We start from the raw sequence: 22,842 nt of genomic DNA on the forward strand, positions 1-22,842 counted from the left end.
ACCTCATCTTTGGTGCAGATGCGGCTTAGGCGGAGGAATTGAGAGTCAGGGATAGAGTCTTTGCAGGAAGCAGGGTGGGAAGAAGGGTAGCCGAGATAGTTGTGGGAATCAGTGGGTATGTAATAGACGTCAGTAGATAGTCTATTTCCTGTGATGGAGTCTGTGAGATCAAGAAGGGGGAGGGAGGTGTCAGAGATGGTGCAAGTAAATTTGAGTGCAGGATGGAAATTGGTGGTGAACTTGATGAAGTCCATGAGTTTTGCATGGGTGTAGGAGGTAACATCGATGCAGTTGTCAGTGTAACGGAGATAGAATTCGGGGATGGGACCCGTATACGCCTGAAACAGGGATTGTTTAACGTACCCTTCAAAGTGGCAGGCATAGCTGGGGCCCATACGGGTGCCCATAGCTATGCCTTGGACTTGGAGTAAGTGGAAGGAGTCGAAGGAGAAGTTATTAAGGGTGAGGAACAGCTGCGCTAGGCGGAGTAGAGTGTTAGTAGCGGGAAATTAGATAGTTCTACGATCGAGGAAGAAACGGAGGGCTTTAAGGCCTTCCTGGTGGGGGATGGAGGTGTAGAGTGACTGAACGTTCATAGTAAAGATGAGTGAGTGGGGGCTCAGAAAAGGGAAGTCATTAAAGAGACGAAGGGCATGTGAGGTATCTTGGACATAGGTCGGGAGAGATTGGACCAGGGTGGATAGGATGGAGTTGAGGTATGTGGAAATCATTTCCGTATGAAAAGGGGCAGGCAGAAACAATAGGTCTGCTAGGGAAGACACAAAATGCTGGAGTAACTCAGCGGGTCAGGCAACATCTCTGGAAAGAAGGAATGGATGACGTTTCGGGTCGAGACCCTTCTTTAGACTCTTTGCCAGGGGAGTTGTGTTTTTGGATTTTGGGATAGAAGATAAAACCGGGCTATGCAGGGCTGGGAAATGATAAGGTTGGAGGCTGTGTAAGGCAGGCAGCCAGAAGTGATGAAATCAGAAATGGTGTATGAGATTAACATAGAAACATAGAAAATAGGTGCAGGAGTAGGCCATTCGGCCCTTCGAGCCTGCACCGCCATTCAATATGATCATGGCTGATCATTTAACTCAGTATCCCGTACCTGCCTTCTCTCCATACCCCCTGATCCCTTTAGCCACAAGGACCACATCTAACTCCCTCTTTATTATAGCCAATGAACTAGCCTCAACTACCTTCTGTGGCAGAGAATTCCACAGATTCACCACTCTGTGTGAAAAAAAACTTTCTCATCTCGGTCCTAAAAGACTTCCCCCTTATCCTTAAACTGTGACCTCTTGTTCTGGACTTCCCCAACATCGGGAACAATCTTCCTGCATCTAGCCTGTCCAACCCCTTAAGAATTTTGTACGTTTCTATAAGATCCCCCCTCAATCTTCTAAATTCCAGCGAGTACAAGCCGAGTCTATCCAGTCTTTCTTCATATGAAAGTCCTGCCATCCCAGGAATCAATCTGGTGAACCTTCTCTGTACTCCCTCTATGGCAAGAATCTCTTTCCTCAGTGGATGACTGTGGATGACACGACTGTGGTTGGACTCATCTCAGGAGGAGATGAGACAGCCTACAGGGATGAAATCCAAAGACTGGCAGCATGGTGTTCAGTGAACAATCTTGTCCTGAACTCCTCAAAAACAAAAGAACTTATAATAGACTACCGGAAAACCAGTGCAGAACCCGACCCACTCTACATCAATGGGGACTGTGTGGAAAGGGTACCCGCTTTCAGGTTCCTGGGTACGCACATCGCAGAGGATCTCACCTGGTCTACCAACACCATTACCGTAGTGAAGAAGGCACAGCAGAGACTCCACTTCCTGAGGATCCTCAGGAAAACCAACCTGCAGGAGAAGCTCATGATGTCCTTCTACCGCTGCTCCATGGAGAGTGTGCTGGCATACTGTATAACCACATGGTATGCCAGCTGCTCAGAGAAGGACAGGAAGGCCCTTCAGAGGGTCATCAAGACGGCCAGAAGATCATCGGCTGCTCACTGCCCTCTTTGGAGTACCTATTCAGCCTACGCTGCCTCAGCAGAGCAGACAAAATAATAAAAGACCCATCACACACTGGCCACCATCTGTTTGATCTTCTGCCCTCTGGTCGACGTTTCAGGTCAATCAAATCTCGCACAATCAGACTCAAGAACAGTTTTTACCCCAGAGCCATACGTGAACTGAACACTGTCAAACACTGATACGCACTGTTACACTGACTTTCAGCACTAGGTTACACTTTTTAAACTGCACTACAATGTGATCCATATTCATTCCTGTACTTTTTTAATTTTTTATTTATCAACTACTCGCTTGTTTGTTACATTTTGTATTTGCATTTATTGTATATATGTTTTATTTCTCGTGTGTTATGCACTGTCAGGATTGCTATTTTAATTTTGTTGTACCTGTTGCAATGACAATAAAGGAATTCTATTCTATTCTATTCTAGGAGACCAAAACTGTACGCAATACTCCAGGTGTGGTCTCACCAATGCCCTGTACAACTGCAGCAGAACCTCCCTGCTCCTATACTCAAATCCCCTCGCTATGAATGCCAACATACCATTCGCTTTCTTCACTGCCTGCTGCACCTGCATGCCTACTTTCAATGACTGGTGTACCACGACACCCAGGTCTCGTTGCATCTCCCCTTCTCCTATTCAGCCACCATTCAGGTAATAGTCTGCTTTCCTGTTCTTGCCACCAAAGTGGATAACCTCACATTTATCCACATTATACTGCATCTGCCATGCATTTGCCCACTCACCTAACCTATCCAAGTCACCTTGCAGCCTCCTAGCATCCTCCTCACAGCTAACACTGCCCCCCAGCTTCGTGTCATCCGCAAACTTGGAGATGTTGCATTCAATTCCCTCGTCCAAATCATTAATATATATTGTAAATAGCTGGGGTCCCAGCACTGAGCCTTGCGGTACCCCACTAGTCACTGCCTGCCATTCTGAAAAGGACCCGTTTATTCCTACTCTTTGCTTCCTGTCTGCCAGCCAGTTCTCTATCCACATCAATACTGAACCCACAATACCGTGTGGGCCAGAGGTAATGAAATCAGAAATGGTGTGTGAGATTAAGCAATGATTTAAGCATTAAGTTCTGATCAGCTTAATTGGATTAATGTAAGCAGCAAGAACAAAGTGACTAGAAGCTTGGGAGTTGTGCTTGTAGCCTAACTGGAAATATTTGCACTTAATCTGGGTTGTTCTTGTTATAGTAGTCAATATTGTGAACAGTGAATATATTGAAAAAAGTTCAAATAAATTATTGATTGACAGTGTTTGGGGCAGTAGAAAATAAGAGATTTTGGCACAAGTGTTCCATTTCTTATGATTGCATGGAATCAGAAGTGATTATTAATAATATAGAGGATAGACCCAAAATGCTGGAGTAACTCAGCGGGACAGGCAACATCTCTGGAGAGAAGGAATGGCTGACGTTTCGGGTCGAGTCCCTACTTCAGACTGATGTCAGGGGAGGGGGCGGTACAGAGTTAAAATGTAGTCGGAGACAGTAAGATTGGTAGGAGAACGGAAGGGGGAGGGGATGGAGAGAGAGAGAAGGCAAAAGCTAATTGAAGTTAGAGATGTCTCCAATGTTCATACTGCTGGAGTGTAAGCTACCCAAGCGAAATATGAGATGCTGTTTCTCCATTTTGTGCCTCACTTTGACAATGGAGGAGGCCCAGGACAGAAAAATAATATAGAGGAGTTACTGGAACATCCTGGTGGAAGTTGTGTCTATTTGTGGCATCAGTTTTGCAAAGTGTATAAGGCTTTTTTCATCATTGGGATTTGTCTGGCGGGGTGAATATTTATTGTCTGTCTCTTACTGCCTTTGAAGATGGTTGGGGAGCTGCCTCTTTGAATGCAGTGCTGTCTATCTGGTGAATGTTGCTGGGTAGAAGTTTTAAACCCTGAGGGACTGGCAGAATATATTTCAACTTGCGTGACCTGTAATGTCAGGTTACGTTGCCATTGCGGTGTGCGTGAGCGGATCTAGCGGCCGGCCGAGAACTTGGACAGACCAATTGACCACCAAGAACGCCCGCACCACGTGCAGCTGCAAAGAAAGGCCCGATGGGCCGTTGCCTGCAGGGGGAAGCTCGGAAACCCTGTAAACCAGAGAGTTGAGGAGTGAGCTGCTGGTGGTGACGGATTCGATGAGTGGGTTGATAGGAGAGGGACCTGGGTATTACCTCCAGTGTCTTCAAGGTCGGCTGCAGGAGGCATCCTCCCAGATACGGAAACGGTCGTGCGAGGAGAGGGATGTCAGGTCACGGACGTGCAGCAGCCAGGGGCTTACCTGGGTTTTCTTGGATCGGGGGCGTTCCAGTACTTCCAACACATTATAAACAGCGAAAAAATATGGTGACTTTGCATTTGTGGGTTGTGCAAAATAATTTCACTGTGCTGTGTATACGTGACAATAAAGAACCATTTGAACATGATATTCAACATTAACATGCCAAACATACAGGGTATAAAACATATAGCTAAAACCAATGAATGGCAGTTTCCTTGCAAAATCACGTAATTTGCAATATCAAGTAAAAGAAAAAGAATTTGAATTGATAACGGTGGAATAGTGATTGTGTTTATTATTTCATAATGCTATGGGTTCCACGTTATTTAGTATATTGCAGCTGCTTTCATACATCAACATTCGGGAATAACTTTTATTTTATGGAAGTGTCCACTGAGGTTGGTAAAATCTGGGGGTCTTGCAGAATCAAGAAAAATTTAATTACTTCAAGAAATAAATGTATGTAGCTATCCATAAGCCGCAGCATTTCTTACGTATATTGACAATGGTCACAGCAAAAAGTAAAGCTCTTCTAATGTGGTCTAAAACACTTTTGCTAAATTATTTTTTAGCATTAAATCTCTGAATATTGTAATCTAATTGTATTATGCACATTGGTTCTGCAAGTATTTTGTAGAAGCTGGTCTTGTACTTTTCTTTTAATTGACTGCCATTTCCCATTTAAGGATAATCTTTCTTTGTAGTCTGTTGTCTTTCTTTTTATTTGCCAGACTAGACTCCAATGCAACGACAGCATAAACATTTGCAGCTGTCTTAAGGCTGTATACCATTCGAAAAAAAATTCTCATAATAAATTATCACAAAACGCTTTATTGTTTGTTTCTTTAACTTTAACAATTCAAAAAAATTATTGAAAATTTAGTGAAATTTCATGGTGTTTTTTATAAACAACTAGGCCAAGTGGACCCATTGGGCTCAAACCTCTCCTGCATTGGTGCAGCATCCTCTCCTCTCCCCCTCCCCCTCCCCCCCACCTCCCCCTCCCTCCCCTCCCCCCCACCTCCCCCTCCCTCCCCTCCTCCCCCTCTCCCCTCCCCCCATACCCTCTCCCCATCTCCACTCCCTCCTCCCCTCCCGCTCTCCCTCCCCCTTCCCCTCCCCCCTTCCCCTCCCCCCCATTCCATCCCCCTCAACCCCCCTTATCCTTCCTCCACCTCCCTCCCTCCTTCCCTAGGGGATAGATTTAAACTTTAAAATGTGAATAACTTTTAAAATATAACACTGATTTCAATGAAACTTCTTCCATTACCACCAAAGGGATGACGGTGAGTAAGGTGGGCCTAAAATTGTTGCGCTATCGTGTACCGTTTTGGCTGTAGTTCAAGAACAAACAAACAAACAAACAAACGAGAGTTTCGTATATAGATTGTATGCACTGCTGAAAGATATTTAAAAGCTTCTACTTTGTGATCTGTATTTATGATGGTTATTTGCCAAGAAAAATGACAGCTAAGATAGGATATTTGAACTTGTGCTGCAAGAATGTGAATATGTGTATCAATATAATAACAATTGTAAATATACTCAGAACAACAATTTTGCACTCAACATCAGGAAGGAGCTGATCATTTACTTTAGAAGGGTTAAGCCGATGTTCCATGACCCTCATCATCGATGGGTTGGCGGTGGAGAGACTCAATAACTTAAAGTTTCTGGATTGCATATTTCTGAAGATCTGTCCTGGCACATTGATGCAATCATAAAGAAAACCCATCAATGCCTCCACTTCCTTAGAAGATTGAGGAGATTTGGTATCTCGATGAATGCTGTAATGGGTGTATGACAGAGAGCATATTGTCTGGTTGCATTACAGCTTTGTTCAGCAACTTGACGTCCAGGAACAAAGGAGATTACAGAGTGTGGTAGACACTTTCCGGTCCATCACAGGGACGGAGTATGTACGTTCTCCCCGTGACCTGCGTGGGTTTTCTCCGAGATCTTCGGTTTCCTCCCACACTCCAAAGACGTACAGGTTTGTAGGTTAATTGGCTGGGCAAATGTAAAAATTGTCCCTAGTGGGTGTAGGATAGTGTTAATGTGCGGGGATCGCTGTGCGGCGCGGACCCAGTGGGCCGAAGGGCCTGTTTCTGCGCTGTATATCTAAATGTAAAAAATCTAAACTATGTACTATGGACTCTCTTTGGTGGCACTAAAGACTTCTGGGATTTTCTGCATGAGTTTTGTGATTGTTAATTTATTGAGTATTTGTTTATTATATATTATTTACGTATTTACAGGATTTTATTGTTCCATGTCGGTGAATATGACAATTAAACAGTCTCTCTTCACTCTAATGATGGACAAAACATTTCTGCTGAAGTATTTAAGAACACTTAAGGTCGCCAATTTGGAGGTTGTTTTGTATTCAGGACTTAAACTAACTTAGGAAACTTGTTACAGTGCAAGTATACTGGTTATAAGCACAATGAATTTATGAGATAAGGTATATCCTCTGCAAAGCAACAGTTTTTAACAACTCATGCTAGTCACAGTCAGTTCCTTGAAACCTCAGAAGCTCACTTTCTGAGTGACTGTGGAGTGGGTCTTTTTTCCTTTTGTTGTGTTCTATTGATTGCAGATTCCTTTTCTCGTTTGTGCTTGCTCTCGTCGTCAACAGTTTTACTCTTTGATTGTATAATAATAATAATAATAATATATTTATTTTATATAGCGCCTTAACACATGCACAAAGCGCTTTACAAATACAATTAACATAGAAACAAACAGACAAACTGTCCTGACGGAAAAGCGGCGAATAATCAACGCCAGCGTCCTCTCACGTCAGGGTCCGGCAGTAGACATTAAAGAACACAAGACACACAGATACAATTTTTTACACAAAACAGCCATCACAGTGATTGCTCTAGGCATACCCTCACTGTGATGGAAGGCAAAGTCTTATCTCCTCCTCGTTCTTCTCCCGTGGCGCCACGAGGTGATCGAGGCTCCCAACCCCTTGAAGCCCCCACCGGGCGATGGAAAGTCCCAGGGTCGAGCCGAGCAGGCCGATGAAAGTCCTGAGCCCCCACCGGGTGATGGAAAATGCCGCGGCCGAGCCACGCAGGGCGATGAGAGTCCTGAGCCCCCACCGGGCGATGTAAAGTGCTGCGGCCGAGCCACGCAGGGTGATGAAGGGCCTGCGGGCGGGTTGATCGTGCCTCGTGCTTCGGGGCGGTCGAAGCTGCTACGGCTGGAGCTCCCAAAAGCCGGTCGCCAGCCAGGGACCTGCGAACTCCCGATGTTGCAGTCTGCAGGGCCCACGGCCGAAGCCTCCGAGATGGTAAGTCCAGGCCCTGCGACCGGAGTCTTCGAGGTCGATCCCAGCTGGAGGCCGCCGACTCCACGTTGTTAGGCCGTTGCGCGAACGGAGATACGACACGGTAAAAGTCGCATCTCCGTTGAGGAGGAGATTTAAAAAAAGGTTTCCCCCAACCCCCCCCCACCACCCCCCTACATACACAGAATTAAAAATAAAACAAAACGTACATTTAACATCAACAATGACAAAAAACACAACAAAAAAAACGGAGAGACTGCCGGTGAGCCGCAGCTGCAGAACACAGCCACGCCCCAGTATCTCGTAATTACCAATTTCCAGGGCTTACATCTCTTTCCTTTTAAAACTTCATTTTATGTTTCATTTATTTGTAGATTGAGTTGTTCCTTAACCTTGTTTATTCTTTTGCATACTGAGCTACTCTTGAAATGGTATCCTTTTATAAGTGACCAAAAATTCTGCAACAAATATCATTTGCTTTAGTGCCATGGTACTTTGATTGTTTCAAACTTTCCAATGTGCTCTATGTCTGTTAATCGTGTTCTGGCCCTAGTTTGCTTGTTTCAAGTACCATGCAATGTTGGCACGTTCCTGGCAGATATAATGTACTTATTCCATCTGGGATAACCTGTCTGCTTGAAAGGTGACACCACATTCTAAATTAGTGTCCTGGCTTTCACATTTTAAATCTAATTCTGTTACAGCATATTCTTTGGAGATAGCATTAATTTTGATATAATTGACCATTGTGCTTGGCTACCTGGCCTTCCACCTTTTTCAGTGCAGAGTTAATATCTGTTGGTGTTGCAGTTACAGTTGTTAAAATATTGTCCATCATAGCAAAGATATGGAAACTAAGACATTGATAATATTTAAGTTTGTAAATCTAAATAACTTCATTAATTGTTTAACCAATTTCTAACAATACAACATACGAGACCCATAAGGTCCTCTCTTTTTGTTTTGTGACCTTGACAAAGAGGTCACATTTCTGCTGTAAAATGAAAATGAGTCATTTTTCACCAGTAGAATCCATTGCATGAGTTGGGAAGGTCCTGTTGGAATAGAGAGGGGAATAAATGTTATAGGACATCAAACGCTTGAATTGTGAAAACTGATAAATCAATAGTAATTGCCTCTTTTCGCACACAGAAACCAGGAAATGATTCTGATCACTCACCGTCTGTTCAAGATCTGGTACCTATTCTTAATGAACAATCAGAATACATTCAACATTTGGAGGCAGAAGTCAAGCTTTTCAAGGTCAGATGCATATACTTCCCAAATTAGTTATTCATTAGAGGTTAACGCTTGTTTTTCAGAATTTTAGTCCATTTACCAAAAAGCAAAAGTTAATGATTTTCTCTACCAAGATAGTATGGTAAAGGAAATCTGGATTCCAATTGTAATTTATTCTTCCACACCAAATTAAAATTTAATCACTTGTATAATTCATACCTATTAAATGAACAAACAGATTAAGTAAAGGAAATATGTCATCATGTACAAAGAAGAAACTGTCTTCTATTTCCCATTCCCTCTCTCCTCGATGCTGCCTGAGTTACTCCAGAATTTTGTGATACCCTCGATTTGTACCAGCATCTGCAGTTATTTTCCTACACAAACTGTCTTCTATGCTTTGTTTTTCTCTGAGGATCCAGTAAGATTTTTTCCAAATGTATAACCTTTCCAAACTGACCAATCCATTTTTTATTTTTTTTTAATGGCTGGATGATATAATTCAGTTAAAGATAAGGGGCCAGAAACCCAATTCTGTGCATACTAATTGTTACATGAGATTTGTACCATTTGGCTCAACTATGAAGTAGTCTGCAGTGTGAGTGATTGTGAAGCTGGAAAAATGCAGTCTATTAAGCGAGTTCGGTATCTTGACCGCGCATGCGTCATAGGTCACTTGTGCTAAACATTCTCGCCGGCTGAACTGCTTCTTGTATACAATTCTGCGTTTCATCTGTATTTTCCAGTTTTGCTTCTTCGAGGTAAAAAAATACTGCTTTCAAAACTATTAATTAGGTGTATTTATGGTTAATTTGTAAAAAATACAAAGATTTTGTATGTTTTATTGCTTTATGCTTCGGTGAGTGAGCAAGATCGTGACGATTTTCTTTTGCATTGTAACTTGTACCAGAGCTCTCCTCAAGCGGGAATATGTCGCACTTCCCAAAACACGGACGGACTTGGTGGGCCGAAAAGGCCTGTTTCCGGCTGTATATATATGATATGATATATGATGATATGACTTGTTCTTGGTTTTCTCAATCGTTCTTGGATTGTCGGCGATGCAAAAGAAAAACAAATGTTTGAGTAAATGAATTGCTGCTTTGTGCGGGCGGTGGCTACAGTCTGGAATGTCAATGGAGGACCACTGTAAACTTGAAGCTGCTGTTCGTGCAGCGATTAGACAGCTGCAGAGGTCAGCATCCAGCGGAGCGGTTTGTCTGATCAAACCTTCCCGAAAATATCACCCAGAAACACATCACTCCGGTAGACACAAAATGCTGGAGTAACTTATCGGGACAGGCAGCATCTCTGAAGAGAAGGAATGGCTGACGTTACAGGATGAGACGTGTATATTTTTAAAGTTATTCACATTTTAAAGATTAAAAAACCGTGCATGCGCAGTTGCGGCTCCGTTGATCTGGTACTTATGTAAGATGGCCGCCGCATCCGCGTGCGCAGAACAAACGCGTCCGCGCCTGCGCAATTGTTGCCCATTGATCTCGGGTACGAGCAGGGCTCGGCCGCCTGTCTCTTGGGGGCGGGAGAGCCAGGCCTGGTGCCGGGGGAAGCAGCCGGAGCCTGGCCCTGGACGTGACCGGGACACCGCGAACCTGAAGTGGGCCAAGGGGAAAGGCAGCAACAGCAGCGACGGCGGTGAGGCCGGGCGTTAGTGGAGGTGGAAGCCTGGGCCTGGCGCTGGGCCTGCCCTCGGCTCCTCCATCTCCCCTCCTCTCCCCGGCCGGCTCAGCGCCTTTCCCATGCCACCCAGAGTCCAGCAGCAGCGGCTCAGCAACAGTGAGAGAGCCGCCGCCATCTACCACTGAAAATCCCCACACCGGGACGGGACAGGACTCTTCCCCCCCCCAACCCCCACATCACCAATGGTGGCCGCCCGGGGGGGCGGGGGGGGGGGGGGGGGAGTGCGGGAGGAGAGGTTGCTGCACCAATGTGGGAGTGGTTTGGGCCCAACGGGTTCACTTGGTCTAGTAAAGCAATAAAACCTACAAAATCATCATATTTTTTTACAAATTAACCATAAATATACCTAATTAATAGTTTTGAAAGCAATATTTTCTTACCTTGAAGAAGCAAAACTACAAAATATGGATGAAACGCAGGTCTGTATACATGCAGCAGTTCAACCCGCGAGAATGTTTAGCATCTGCCTACGCATATGCAGTCGAGATACCAAACTCGCTTATTCATTGTCTTGAAGTGGCCCATCAATATAATGCAGCTCTCCTATGCCATGTAACCAAGTTGTTAGTTATCTATTTCAGTGAGGTAACAAAAGTGCTATTTGAAAGATGGTGCATAAAGCAAGTAAAGTTGAGAAATCTCAGCAGGATGCACTAAGCTAGCTCCTTTTATTATTATCTGTAGCTGGCTCTGTACCTCACAGTTTGCAGCATTTACCTGCTTCTTCACTGCATATCACGTTGGAGCACATGTGTGTTACAACATCTGAGAACTGTATTCCATATAGACCAGTGCCCAGAAATAATTAATAATAAAACAACAGGAAAAATTGGAATCACTCGGCAAGTGTGGAAAGAGAAACAGTTAATATTTGAGTTGTGAGAATATTAATTCTGTTTCTCCTTCTACAGAGGCAGACTGATCTGAATTGTCCAACATTTTCAATAGTACAGACAGATTACCATCATCTATAATACTTTTTTGAGTTTTATCAGTTAGTTAGTTAGTTTTCAGTTAGTTTTCTTCATCTCTAGTTTTGGAGAAAGAGCTCAGGTTACACATATTTTTGAATCGTACTGTTTTGTTCATTGACATGAATCCCATTTTCCTTCCTTAGGTCAGCATTGGGTGTGCATTGGCTTTTTATATTGCATGTCTAAATGTCACTTAAATGCAGTAATTATATCTGACTGCACTACCTCTTCTGGCAAATTCAACCACAATGTGTTTAAATACAAAATCTCCTCATATACCATTTAAAACTCCGCCCTCTTATCTTAAACCTATGTGTTCTTGTTATGATACTCCTACCCTTACGATCTACTCTACCCTTACGATCTACTCTTCTAATTTTACACATCTTTATCAGGTCATCCCTTAGCTTGCTTCGCTCCAGGGAAAACAAACCCAGCCCATCCAATTTCTCCCCATCACTAATGTCCGTCCTCCAATCCAGGCAGCAACCTGATGAGTCTTCCAGTACTGCATACAACAGTCCAGGTGCTATCTAATCAGTGTTTTGTAAAGTCATAACTTTTCCATTCTATGCCTTTCCTAAAAGGCAAGTGTGCCATCTTCACCTGTGATTTGATTTCTTGTCATTAGAACTACATGGGAAACTAGATAACTGCTTTTGAAACTGTAACGAATGACATCTGTGTTTGACCACAGCCTTGGCAAAAGTACAAATAAACAGCTGTCGAAAACAATATTTCACACATAATGCCAGACGCAAAATCTGTATGCAGTGCATTTAAAAGACTTTAATTTTTCTGTTTTGTTTTTTGGTTCAGTTTCTTGTGGGGTTTTTTTGGGGAATTATCTGTAGCCAAATCAGTTATTATTGATTATTAAAAAAACTTTAGGTAAATAGATCAACTTTGGTTTTCAGAATAACTATTAATCATAATAAACAACATAACGGGCGGCACGGTAGCACAGCGGTAGAGTTGCTGCTTTACAGCGAATGCAGCGCCGGAGACTCAGGTTCGATCCTGACTACGGGTGCTGCACTGTAAGGAGTTTGTACGTTCTCCCCGTGACCTGCGTGGGTTTTCTCCGAGATCTTCGGTTTCCTCCCACACTCCAAAGACGTACAGGTATGTAGGTTAATTGGCTGGGTAAAATGTAAAAATTGTCCCTAGTGGGTGTAGGATAGAGTTAATGTATGGGGATCGCTGGGCGGCACGGACTTGGAGGGCCGAAAAGGCCTGTTTCCGGCTGTATAGATATGATATGATATGAACCATTTGACACCTGCATTTTTTTTCTCTGGGCTTGGTTTTGAGACTGATGTCGATGATTATTTATGTTTCTACAAACAAATGTCATATATTAGTAGACAAAGAATAATATTTGCCATTTTGAAATCCACATTCTTAAAGATGATGTATTTCACAATTTTTTGAAATGATTGGGAATTCTGTACATTTACTTGTAAAAAAGTCTGCCTGAAAAAAATCATGCTCCTAATGCTCCCAGACTTTTTATCCATGGGAAGTTAAAATGTGTTGGAGATAGAATGATTATAAATGCGGTATTTAAGATCCATATGAATTTTGGAAATAATCCATAAGGTGATGGGTCACACTGTGAAGAATGATTGAGTAGGATGCGTTTACATTAACTGGAGTTTAATAGAATGAGAATGTTAGATGTGAAAACATAGTTTCTCAGAATAGGGAGTTTAGAACTTGGAGGCTTTATCTTACAATAGACAATAGGTGCTGGAGTAGGCCATTCGGCCCTTCGAGCCAGCACCGCCATTCACTGTGATCATGGCTGATCATCCACAATCAGTACCCCTTTCCTGCCTTCTCCCCCTATCCCTTGACTCCGCTATCTTTAAGAGCTCTATCAAACTCTCTCTTGAAAGCATCCAGAGAACCGGCCTCCACTGCCTTCTGAAGCACAGAATTCCACAGATTCACAACTCTCTGGGTTAAAAGGTTTATCCTCATCTCCTTTCTAAATGGCCTACCCCTTATTTTTAAATTGTGACCCCTGGTTCTGCACTCCCCCAACATCGGGAACATGTTTCCTGCCTCTAGCGTTCCAGTCCCTTAATAATCTTATAAGTTTCAATAAGATCCCCTCTCATCCTTCTAAATTCCAGTGTATACAAGCCCAGTCGCTCCATCCTTTCAACATATGACAGTCCAGCCATCCCGGGAATTAACCTTGTGAACCAATGCTGCACTCCCTCAATAGCAAGAATGTCCTTCCTCAAATTTGGAGACCAAAACTGCACACAATACTCCAGGTGTGGTCTCACCAGGGCCCTGTACAACTGCAGAAGGATCTCTTTGCTCCTATACTCAACTCCTCTTGCTATGAAGGCCAGCATGCCATTGGCTTTCTTCACTGCCTGCTGTACCTGCATGCTTACTTTCAGTGACGGATGTACAACGACACCCAGATCTCGTTGTACTTCCCCTTTTCCTAACTTGACACCATTCAGATAATAATCTGCCTTCCTGTTCTTGCCACCAAAGTGGATAACCTCACATTTATCTGCATTAAACTGCATCTGCCAGGCATCTGTCCACTCACCCAACCTGTCCAAGTCACCCTGCATCCTCATAGCATCCTCCTCACAGTTCACACTGCCATCCAGCTTTGTGTCATCTGCAAATTTGTTAATGTTACTTTTAATCCCTTCATCTAAATCATTAATTGTAAATAGCTGTGGTCCCAGCACTGAGCCTTGTGGTACCCCACTAGTCACTGCCTGACATTCTGAAAGGGACCCGTTAATCCCTACTCTTTGTTTCCTATCTGCCAACCAATTTTCTATCCATGCGAGTACCCTACCCCCAATACCATGTGTTCTCATTTTGCTCACTAATCTCCTATGTGGAACCTTATCAAAGGCTTTCTGAAAATCCAGGTACACTACATCCACTGGCTCTCCCTTGTCCATTCTCCTAGTTACATCCTCAAAAAATTCCAGAAGATTAGTCAAGCATGATTTTCCCTTCGTAAATTCATGCTGACTTGGACCGATCCTGTTACTGCTATCCAAATGTGCTGCTATTTCATCTTTTATAATTAACTCCAGCATCTTCCCCACGACCGATGTCAGGCTAACTGGTCTATAATTCCCTGTTTTCTCTCTCCCTCCTTTCTTAAAAAGTGGGAAAACATTAGCTACCCTCCAATCCACAGGAACTGATCCTGAATCTATAGATCATTGGAAAATGATCACCAATGCATCCACGATTTCTAGAACCATCTCCTTAAGTACCCTGGGATGCAGACCATCAGGCCTTGGGGATTTATCAGCCTTCAGTCCCATCTGTAATTCCCACAACACCAAACTTGCCAATCTCTAACTGAGCCTCAAGCTCATCCACTTTATTTCTTATACTTCACGCATTCATGTGCAACACTTTAACTTCGGTATTCACCTCCCCTCTCACTGTTGCCCCTGACCTTACTCTGCTATCCCTTCTCAAACTTTCCTTCCCATTAATTCGGGAGTCTTTTGTAACTTTTCCTGTGCTCACTTCCCCTTTAAATCCTTCTTTAAATACTCCCAATTTGTCAACCCCTCCCCCCCTCTATTTAGTTTAAACCCACACTTGTGATGGCAGATTGACCTTTTGGGACAATTAAACAAAATGTCTTCAATTGGAGAGGCGAGAAATCACGCCTATTACATTGCTTGAAGTAATATGTGCTGAAGATGAAGTAGGAGCCTGCTCTTGGATTTCCAAGAGGCATTTTATTTGGTACCACGCAAAAGTTGTAATATACAAAGTTTAGCTCATGCTGTCGAAGGTAACTTATTGACGGTCGACGATTAGCTAGCTAATAGGAAATGAAGAATTAGCATACAGAGCCAGATGAAATGATCAGTTTGCCACAGGAATCTGTACTGTGGCCTCATCTTTTTACAAATGACCTGAATTAAGGCACTGAAGATATAATTGCTAAATTTGATGATGATGTAATGATAGGTTGGAAAGTAACTTGTAAAGAGGACATAAAAGGTTACAATGGGATATAAATGAGTCAAATTAGTGACCATAGATCAGGCAATAGCAGTATAATGTAGTTTTAAATTGTGTTTTAACATGCAGGTTTAGTGGGGAAATTGATTGCACATGTACTTATAGAAGATATACTCAACTATTCCTACATTCATAGTTTATAAATACTGGTTCCTTAATTGCAGACTCAACAAGATGAAGGTATCTGAAATGCAATACACATTGAATATATGTATTAATGTTGTCAGGTAGTTTCTTTAATGTTATAACTGATTTACGTCACGTTGTAGTTGGTGCATACATTTCATACAATTCACTTCACGTGATGGACCAACGAATATTTTAAAGATGTTTATCTATAAAGTAAGTAATATGTTGACATTTTACATTACAACAAAGACATGGTCCATGGTTTCAACCATTCTAGTGGCATTACATTAATGAGGGTGTCTGGATGCATGATAGAAGTTTAATATTCTCATATCATAGTAAAATATTGTACATTTCAAAAAATGCAATTTCAGATTTGTTCAGCAAATTTTGAGTGAAATCTTTAAAATAGCCAAATTTGGGAAATTCAGCATCAATAATTAGAGGAGGAATAATGTAGCTGGAAGAACAATAAAGTGGTAATAGAAAGGGATTTTAATTTTCCAAATGGGATAGTCAAGGATGGAGTTAAAGGGAAAGAGAGTAAAGGGATAGTTAGACCCCAGAATTAACGGGAAAGAAAGCACACAAAGGGATAGGAGAGTATGGCCAAGTGTAATAGGAATCAATGTGAAAGGTGAGATGAGTAAGGAATTAAAAGTATTGTATATGAATGCGTGAAGTATAAGAAGTAAAGTAGATGAGCTTGAAGCTCAGTTAGAGATTGGTAGATATGACATTGTGGGGATTACAGAGACGTGGCTGCAGGAGGATCGGGCCTGGGAACTTAATATTCAGAGTTATACATCCTATAGAAAGGACAGGCAGGTGGGCAGAGGAGATGGGGTAGCTCTGTTGAGGTTGAGTGAGGGACGGAATTCAGTCCGGATGTAGGATGTAAGTTGCAGCAGGAGTTAAAGCTGGCATGTAACAAAAGTAAGTGAATCTGGACTTTCAGAAAGCCTTTGATAAGGTCCCACACGGAAGATTGGTGAGCAAAATTAGAGCACATGGTATTGGGGGTAGGGTGTTGACATGGATAGAGAATTGGTCGGCAGACAGGAAGCAAAGAGTAGGAGTAAACGGGTTCTTTTCAGAATGGCAGGCAGTGGCGAGTGGAGTGCTGCAAGGCTCGGTATTGGGGCCGCAACTATTTACCATATAAATGATTTGGATGAAGGAATTAGAAGTAACACTAGCAAGTTTGCAGATGACACAAAGCTGGGAGGCAATGTAAACTGCGAAGAGGATGTGAGGAGGTTGCAGGGTGACCTAGACAGGTTGAGTGAATGGGCAGATGCATGGCAGATGCAGTATAATGTAGATAAATGTGAGGTTATCCACTTTGGTGGCAAAAACAAGCAGGCAGATTATTATCTCAATGGTGTCAGGTTAGGTAAGGGGGAAGTGAATCGAGACCTGGGTGTCCTTGTACACCAGTCACTGAAAGTTGGCGTGCAGGTACTGCAGGCAGTGAAGAAAGCTAATGGCATGTTGGCCTTCATAACGAGAGGATTTCAGTATAGGAGTAAAGAGGTTCTTCTGCAGTTGTATAGGGCCCTGGTAAGACCACTTCTGGAGTATTGTGTACAGTTTTGGTCTCCTAATTTGAGGAAGGACATCCTTGTAATTGAGGCAGTGCAGAGTAGGTTCACAAGATTGATCCCTGGGATGGCGGGACTCTTCATATGAGGAAAGATTGAAAAGACTAGGCTTGTATTCACTGGAGTTTAGAAGAATGAGAGGGGATCTTACAGAGACATATAAAATTATAAAAGGACTGGACAATCTAGATGCAGGAAAAATGTTCCCAATGTTGGGGGAGTCCAGAACCAGGGGCCACAGTCTAAGAATAAAGGGGAGGCCATTTAAAACTGAGGTGAGAAGGAAGAGAGTTGTGAATTTGTGGAATTCTCTGCCACAGAGGGCAGTGGAGGACAAATTACTGGACGAATTTAAGAGAGAGTTAGATAGAGCTCTAGGGGCTAGTGGAATCAAGGGATATCTAGTGGAATCAAGGGATGGGGAGAAGGCAGGCACGGGTTACTGATTGTGGATGATCAGCCATGATCACAATGAATGGCCGTGCTGGCTCGAAGGGCCAAATGGCCTCCTCCTACACCTATTTTCTATGTTAATATATTTAACTTTCAGAAGTACCATTGGAGGCAGTCCAAAGGAGATTCACTAGGCTATTCCTGAGCGGGTTGTCCTGTCAAGTGAGGCTAGGCAATATGGGACTGTATACCTTGGAGTTTAAAAGAATGAGGGGTGACCTTATTAAAGCATATAAGATCCTGAGGGAGATAAATTTTAAGATTTTTTTACTGATGGAAGAATTATGAACAAGAGGGCATAAGGGGGCATAATTACAAAGTAGGGCTGTTCATTTAAAACGGATGTGTGCAACAATTCCCTTTCTCCTAGGATTCTGAATCTCTGGAATTCTTTGTCCCGAAAGTCGTGGAGGCTAGATCATTAACCCAGTATTTACAATTACTTAGCTCCCCGATCTCTTGTTCACTCACATCAAACCAATTCTAGTGTTTGCTGGGGAGGCTGTTTGCAGGTAAAAGGATGACTGGCAAAAGTCAGTTTCAAATATTCTTTACTACCGAAGTTGGCATGGAACCTATTTTGGTCTTTTGGTCTTTCGCTGTACTATTAAAAAAAAAATCTAGTCTAACCATGTTCTGTATTTTACCAATTCAGGAGGAATTTACACAAGTGAAACAGCGGGTGCAGGTTGTTGTGGTTGAAAATGAAAAACTTCAGGAAGAGTTAAAATCGAGAGAAACTCATGATGCTCTGGATGAACCATCCGTATGCTCTTTCTCAGTAAGTTTGAATATACCAGAAGGTTAGATAGGGTAGAAATTCACAAAATGCTGGAGTAACTCAGCAGGTCAGGCAGCATCTCAGGAGAGAAGGAATGGGTGACGTTTTGGGTCAGACTGAAGAAGGGTCTCGACCCGAAACGTCACCCATTCCTTCTCTCCTGAGATGCTGCCTGACCCGCTGAGTTACTCCAACATTTTGTGAATAAATACCTTCGATTTGTACCAGCATCTGCAGTTATTTTCTTACACAGATATGGTAGAAAAATACAATTCAATAAGATTGAGAACACTAAGTTTGTTTCTTTAATAAACAAATGAGAAATATTTGTTCAAGTGGGAGTTTTGAAACATGAAGTTTTAGTTTGAGGTATTTATTTGTATTTTGTACTTGGTATGCAGAGAAATGGCAGACTAAGACAGTGAACATTGTCCCAAGCATATTTTGTATGAATGCTTGCATGCATTATTTTCTCAATTCCACAGTGCTTTAATAGATTCCATTGTGTTCAAACTTCCATGCAAAATGAATTTCTAAACTCAACTTGGTCATCAATTATCAAACTTGGATTATTTATTCACTGAGCTTTAAGCCTGGTTAAGATGTGTGTATGATACACAAAGACCTTTAGAAGCACTAATGTTTATTGTGTGCTGCATTTATGAGGAAGTGAATTCTTTATCTATATTCAAATTATTAATATTTCTCAGAACATGAGGCATTTGTATGTAAAATTAGATGGTTTGGACAACAAATACTATAACATTGCAATTTCTTGAGTCCTAAAGGATTAAAAAGTGCATAATTTTATAAAATCGAATTACTTGTGGACCTCCACAAATGTATTTCGTATTCTCAATAATAAAAGAACAATCTTTACCATATTGGTAATTATGGAACCCTTAGGGGCACAATGGTGACCAGTTAACCTTTTATGGCTGGCATTTTGAATTATAGACAATAGACAATAGACAATAGGTGCAGGAGGAGGCCATTCAGCCCTTCGAGCCAGCACCGCCATTCAATGCGATCATGGCTGATCACTCTCAATCAGTACCCCGTTCCTGCCTTCTCCCCATACCCCCTCACTCCGCTATCCTTAAGAGCTCTATCCAGCTCTCTCTTGAAAGCATCCAACGAACTGGCCTCCACTGCCTTCTGAGGCAGAGAATTCCACACCTTCACCACCCTCTGACTGAAAAAGTTCTTCCTCATCTCCGTTCTAAATGGCCTACCCCTTATTCTCAAACTGTGGCCCCTTGTTCTGGACTCCCCCAACATTGGGAACATGTTATCTGCCTCTAATGTGTCCAATCCCCTAATTATCTTATATGTTTCAATAAGATCCCCCCTCATCCTTCTAAATTCCAGTGTATACAAGCCCAATCGCTCCAGCCTTTCAACATTAGCAACCATTAACCCTACTTCAGTGCTCTTGTTGTACAGATTTCCTTTTCCAAGTTAATATACTTTTCTAAAGGAATAGTCCGTTGAAATTGGAACTGCTTTCACCACATTGACAGCAGACATTCCTGATTATTAGAATACATAATTCTGCTTATTCTGCCACAACTTCTTTGTTCAATTGTCTTAAATCTGTATTAATCCTAGCAACAATGAAAACCATTTCTCCTTATGAACTTTATTTTGAAATTTTCCTAAATTTGAATTAACCTCACAAGTTGTTCCCTATCCTCTGCTCTTGGGCAGTGTCTCTAAAAGTCTCTTGGCCCACGTAGCATTTTTTAAGTTTCCTCTGCACTCGATCCAAACCAATTTTGCAGAATCGTTTTGTATCCCGCAGGTAATACAGGTATTTCTTTGGTTTCCTTCTAGTTTTGTAATTTCTAACATTGGGTAACTTTAACTAACTTTTCCAGCAACATTCAAAAGCTGTTTCCCCAATTGATCAAAACTCCACAAGAACACACAATGTGCAGGAGACCTCTTCACCAGCAAAGCAGCAGAAATGGCCATCATGTACTCTGCCACGACGAGAGTGCAGTACTATTAAAGAAGAAATCGAAAACTGGCAGCTAGAAGTAGTGAGTATATTTTGTGTGTTTGTGCGTGCATGAGTGCGCGTGTGAGAGAGAACTTGTTTGAAAAGAAAATGTGCTATCAATCTGAAATATAAATGAGTCATTAATAATAATAATAATAATAATAATAATATTCATTTATTGTCATTGCAACGAGTACAACAAAATTAAAAATAGCCAATCCTGACGGTGCGTAAAAACATATATGCAATAAATGCAAAAACAAATAAATACAATTATATTAAGTACAAAAGATTTTTTAACAGTGTTGCCTAGTGCAGAAGGTAGTGTTCAGTTCTCGTATGGCCCTGGGGAAAAACTGTTCTTAAGTCTGGTTGTTCGGGATTTGATCGACCTGAAACGTCGACCAGAGGGCAGATGAACAAACAGACGGTGGCCGGGGTGGGATGGATCTTTTATTATTTTGCCTGCTCTACTGAGGCAGCGTAGGCTGAACAGGTGCTCCAGGGAGGGCAGTGAGCAGCCGATGATCTTCTGGGCCGTCGTGATGACCCTCTGAAGGGCCTTCCTGTCCTTTTCTGAGCAGCTGGCATACCATGTGGTTATACAGTATGCCAGCACACTCTCGATGGAGCAGCGATAGAAGGACATCATGAGCTTCTCCTGCAGGTTGGTTTTCCTGAGGATCCTCAGGAAGTGGAGTCTCTGCTGTGCCTTCTTTACTGTGGTGATGGTGTTGGTAGACCAGGTAAGATCCTCTGCGATGTGCGTACCCAGGAACCTGAAAGCGGGTACCCTTTCCACACAGACCCCATTGATGTAGAGTGGGTCGTATTCTACACTGGTTTTCCTGAAGTCAATTATAAGTTCCTTTGTTTTGGAGGAGTTCAGGACAAGATTGTTCACTGAACACCATGCTGCCAGCCTTTGGATTTCATCCCTGTAGGCTGTCTCATCTCCTCCTGAGATGAGTCCAACCACAGTCGTGTCATCCGCGAACTTGATGATGGTGTTGGTGGGATGGGTGGGGGCGCAGTCGTGAGTGTAGAGGGAGTAAAGGATGGGGCTCAACACACAGCCCTGTGGTGAGCCTGTAAGTCAGGGAGAAAATTACCGATTTACTGGCTGGAACAATGATAAATATAGATGTAACAGTATTTTCAAACACAAGTGTATGATAGTAGTTTAAATAAAAACAAAATGCTAGAAATAGTGAGCAGTTTAGGTGACAATTATGCAAGGAAATTATGTTTCTAGTCAGTATCCTTTCATCGTAACCAAGATGTAATGTGAGTAAAAACCTAATTTCATAACTTTCCCATTTTCTGTTTCAGGAAAATCTAGAGACTCTTTACCAAGGGAAGACAGCAACTCTGGAGCTTCAAGTTTCATTATTAAGGTAAAAGAATAAAAATCAACTGAGACAAAATACCTTCTGTAACATTTTATATGTTACAGAATTTACATAACGACACATGTCCCAGTGCAACTCTTTCTTTGAAATCAAATGTGATTTACCTCCGCTCTATGATGTCAAATTAATCTATTCTGCCTGCAGGTGATTGATATCCCTATGTTCCCTGTGTATTTATGCACCTAACCTTAAGCCTCTTAAATGCGACTATAATAACTGCCTCCACCAGCATCCAGGACAATACATTCTCTGTGTAAAAAGAAAACTTGCCACACACAACTCCTTTAAATGTTGCCCTTCTCACTTTAAAGCTATGGTTCTCAACAGGGTGGACTCTTGGGTGTTTTGGGCTAAAGATGTCATACAATATAGAAACAGGCCCTTTGGCCCAACTTTCCCACACCGGCCTATCTACACTAGTCCCACATGCCTGCCTTTGGCCCATATCCCTCGAAACCTACCCTACCCATGTTCCTGTCCAAATGTTTCTTAAGCGTTGTGGTAGTGCCTGCCTCAACTACCTCCTCCGGCAGCTCGTTCCATACACCCACCACCCTTTGTGTAACAATGTTGTCCCTCAGGTTCCTGATAAATTTTTCTCGATTTCCCTTACTCAGGGTAAAAATATCGGTGCACCTATACTATCTATTCCTCTCGTGATTTTCTGTACCTCTATAAGATCACCCCTCCTTCTCAGGACCTCGAGTCCTGGCAACATCCTTGTAAATTGTTTTTGCACCCTTTCCAGCTCAACAAGATCTTTCCTATAACTAGGAGACCAAAACTGAACATAATACTCTAAAGTAGCATCATCAATTGCCTTTTAAATTGATTTCAATTTATCCTTTGTATTTTTTTCAT

At 42.4% G+C, this 22,842-nt stretch overlaps 1 protein-coding gene across 7 annotated transcripts in view; it reads left to right on the forward strand.

Annotated features, from left to right (window-relative positions):
* Nucleotides 1-22,842, forward strand: part of sdccag8 (SHH signaling and ciliogenesis regulator sdccag8) — a 272,774-nt gene that overhangs the window by 14,208 nt on the left and 235,724 nt on the right. For all 7 annotated transcript variants that reach the window (XR_013547645.1, XM_078405351.1, XM_078405349.1 and 4 more), the window contains 4 exons: nucleotides 8,795-8,905; nucleotides 18,439-18,564; nucleotides 20,445-20,609; nucleotides 21,902-21,966. Coding sequence is in view for 6 of the 7 variants with exons in the window: in XM_078405351.1 (XP_078261477.1) it covers nucleotides 8,795-8,905; nucleotides 18,439-18,564; nucleotides 20,445-20,609; nucleotides 21,902-21,966 (467 nt within the window). In the remaining variant the exon portion in view is untranslated. The remainder of the gene's footprint in view (nucleotides 1-8,794; nucleotides 8,906-18,438; nucleotides 18,565-20,444; nucleotides 20,610-21,901; nucleotides 21,967-22,842) is intronic.

This window comes from Rhinoraja longicauda, chromosome 9 (genome assembly GCF_053455715.1).
Source record: "Rhinoraja longicauda isolate Sanriku21f chromosome 9, sRhiLon1.1, whole genome shotgun sequence".
Lineage (NCBI taxonomy): Eukaryota > Metazoa > Chordata > Chondrichthyes > Rajiformes > Arhynchobatidae > Rhinoraja > Rhinoraja longicauda.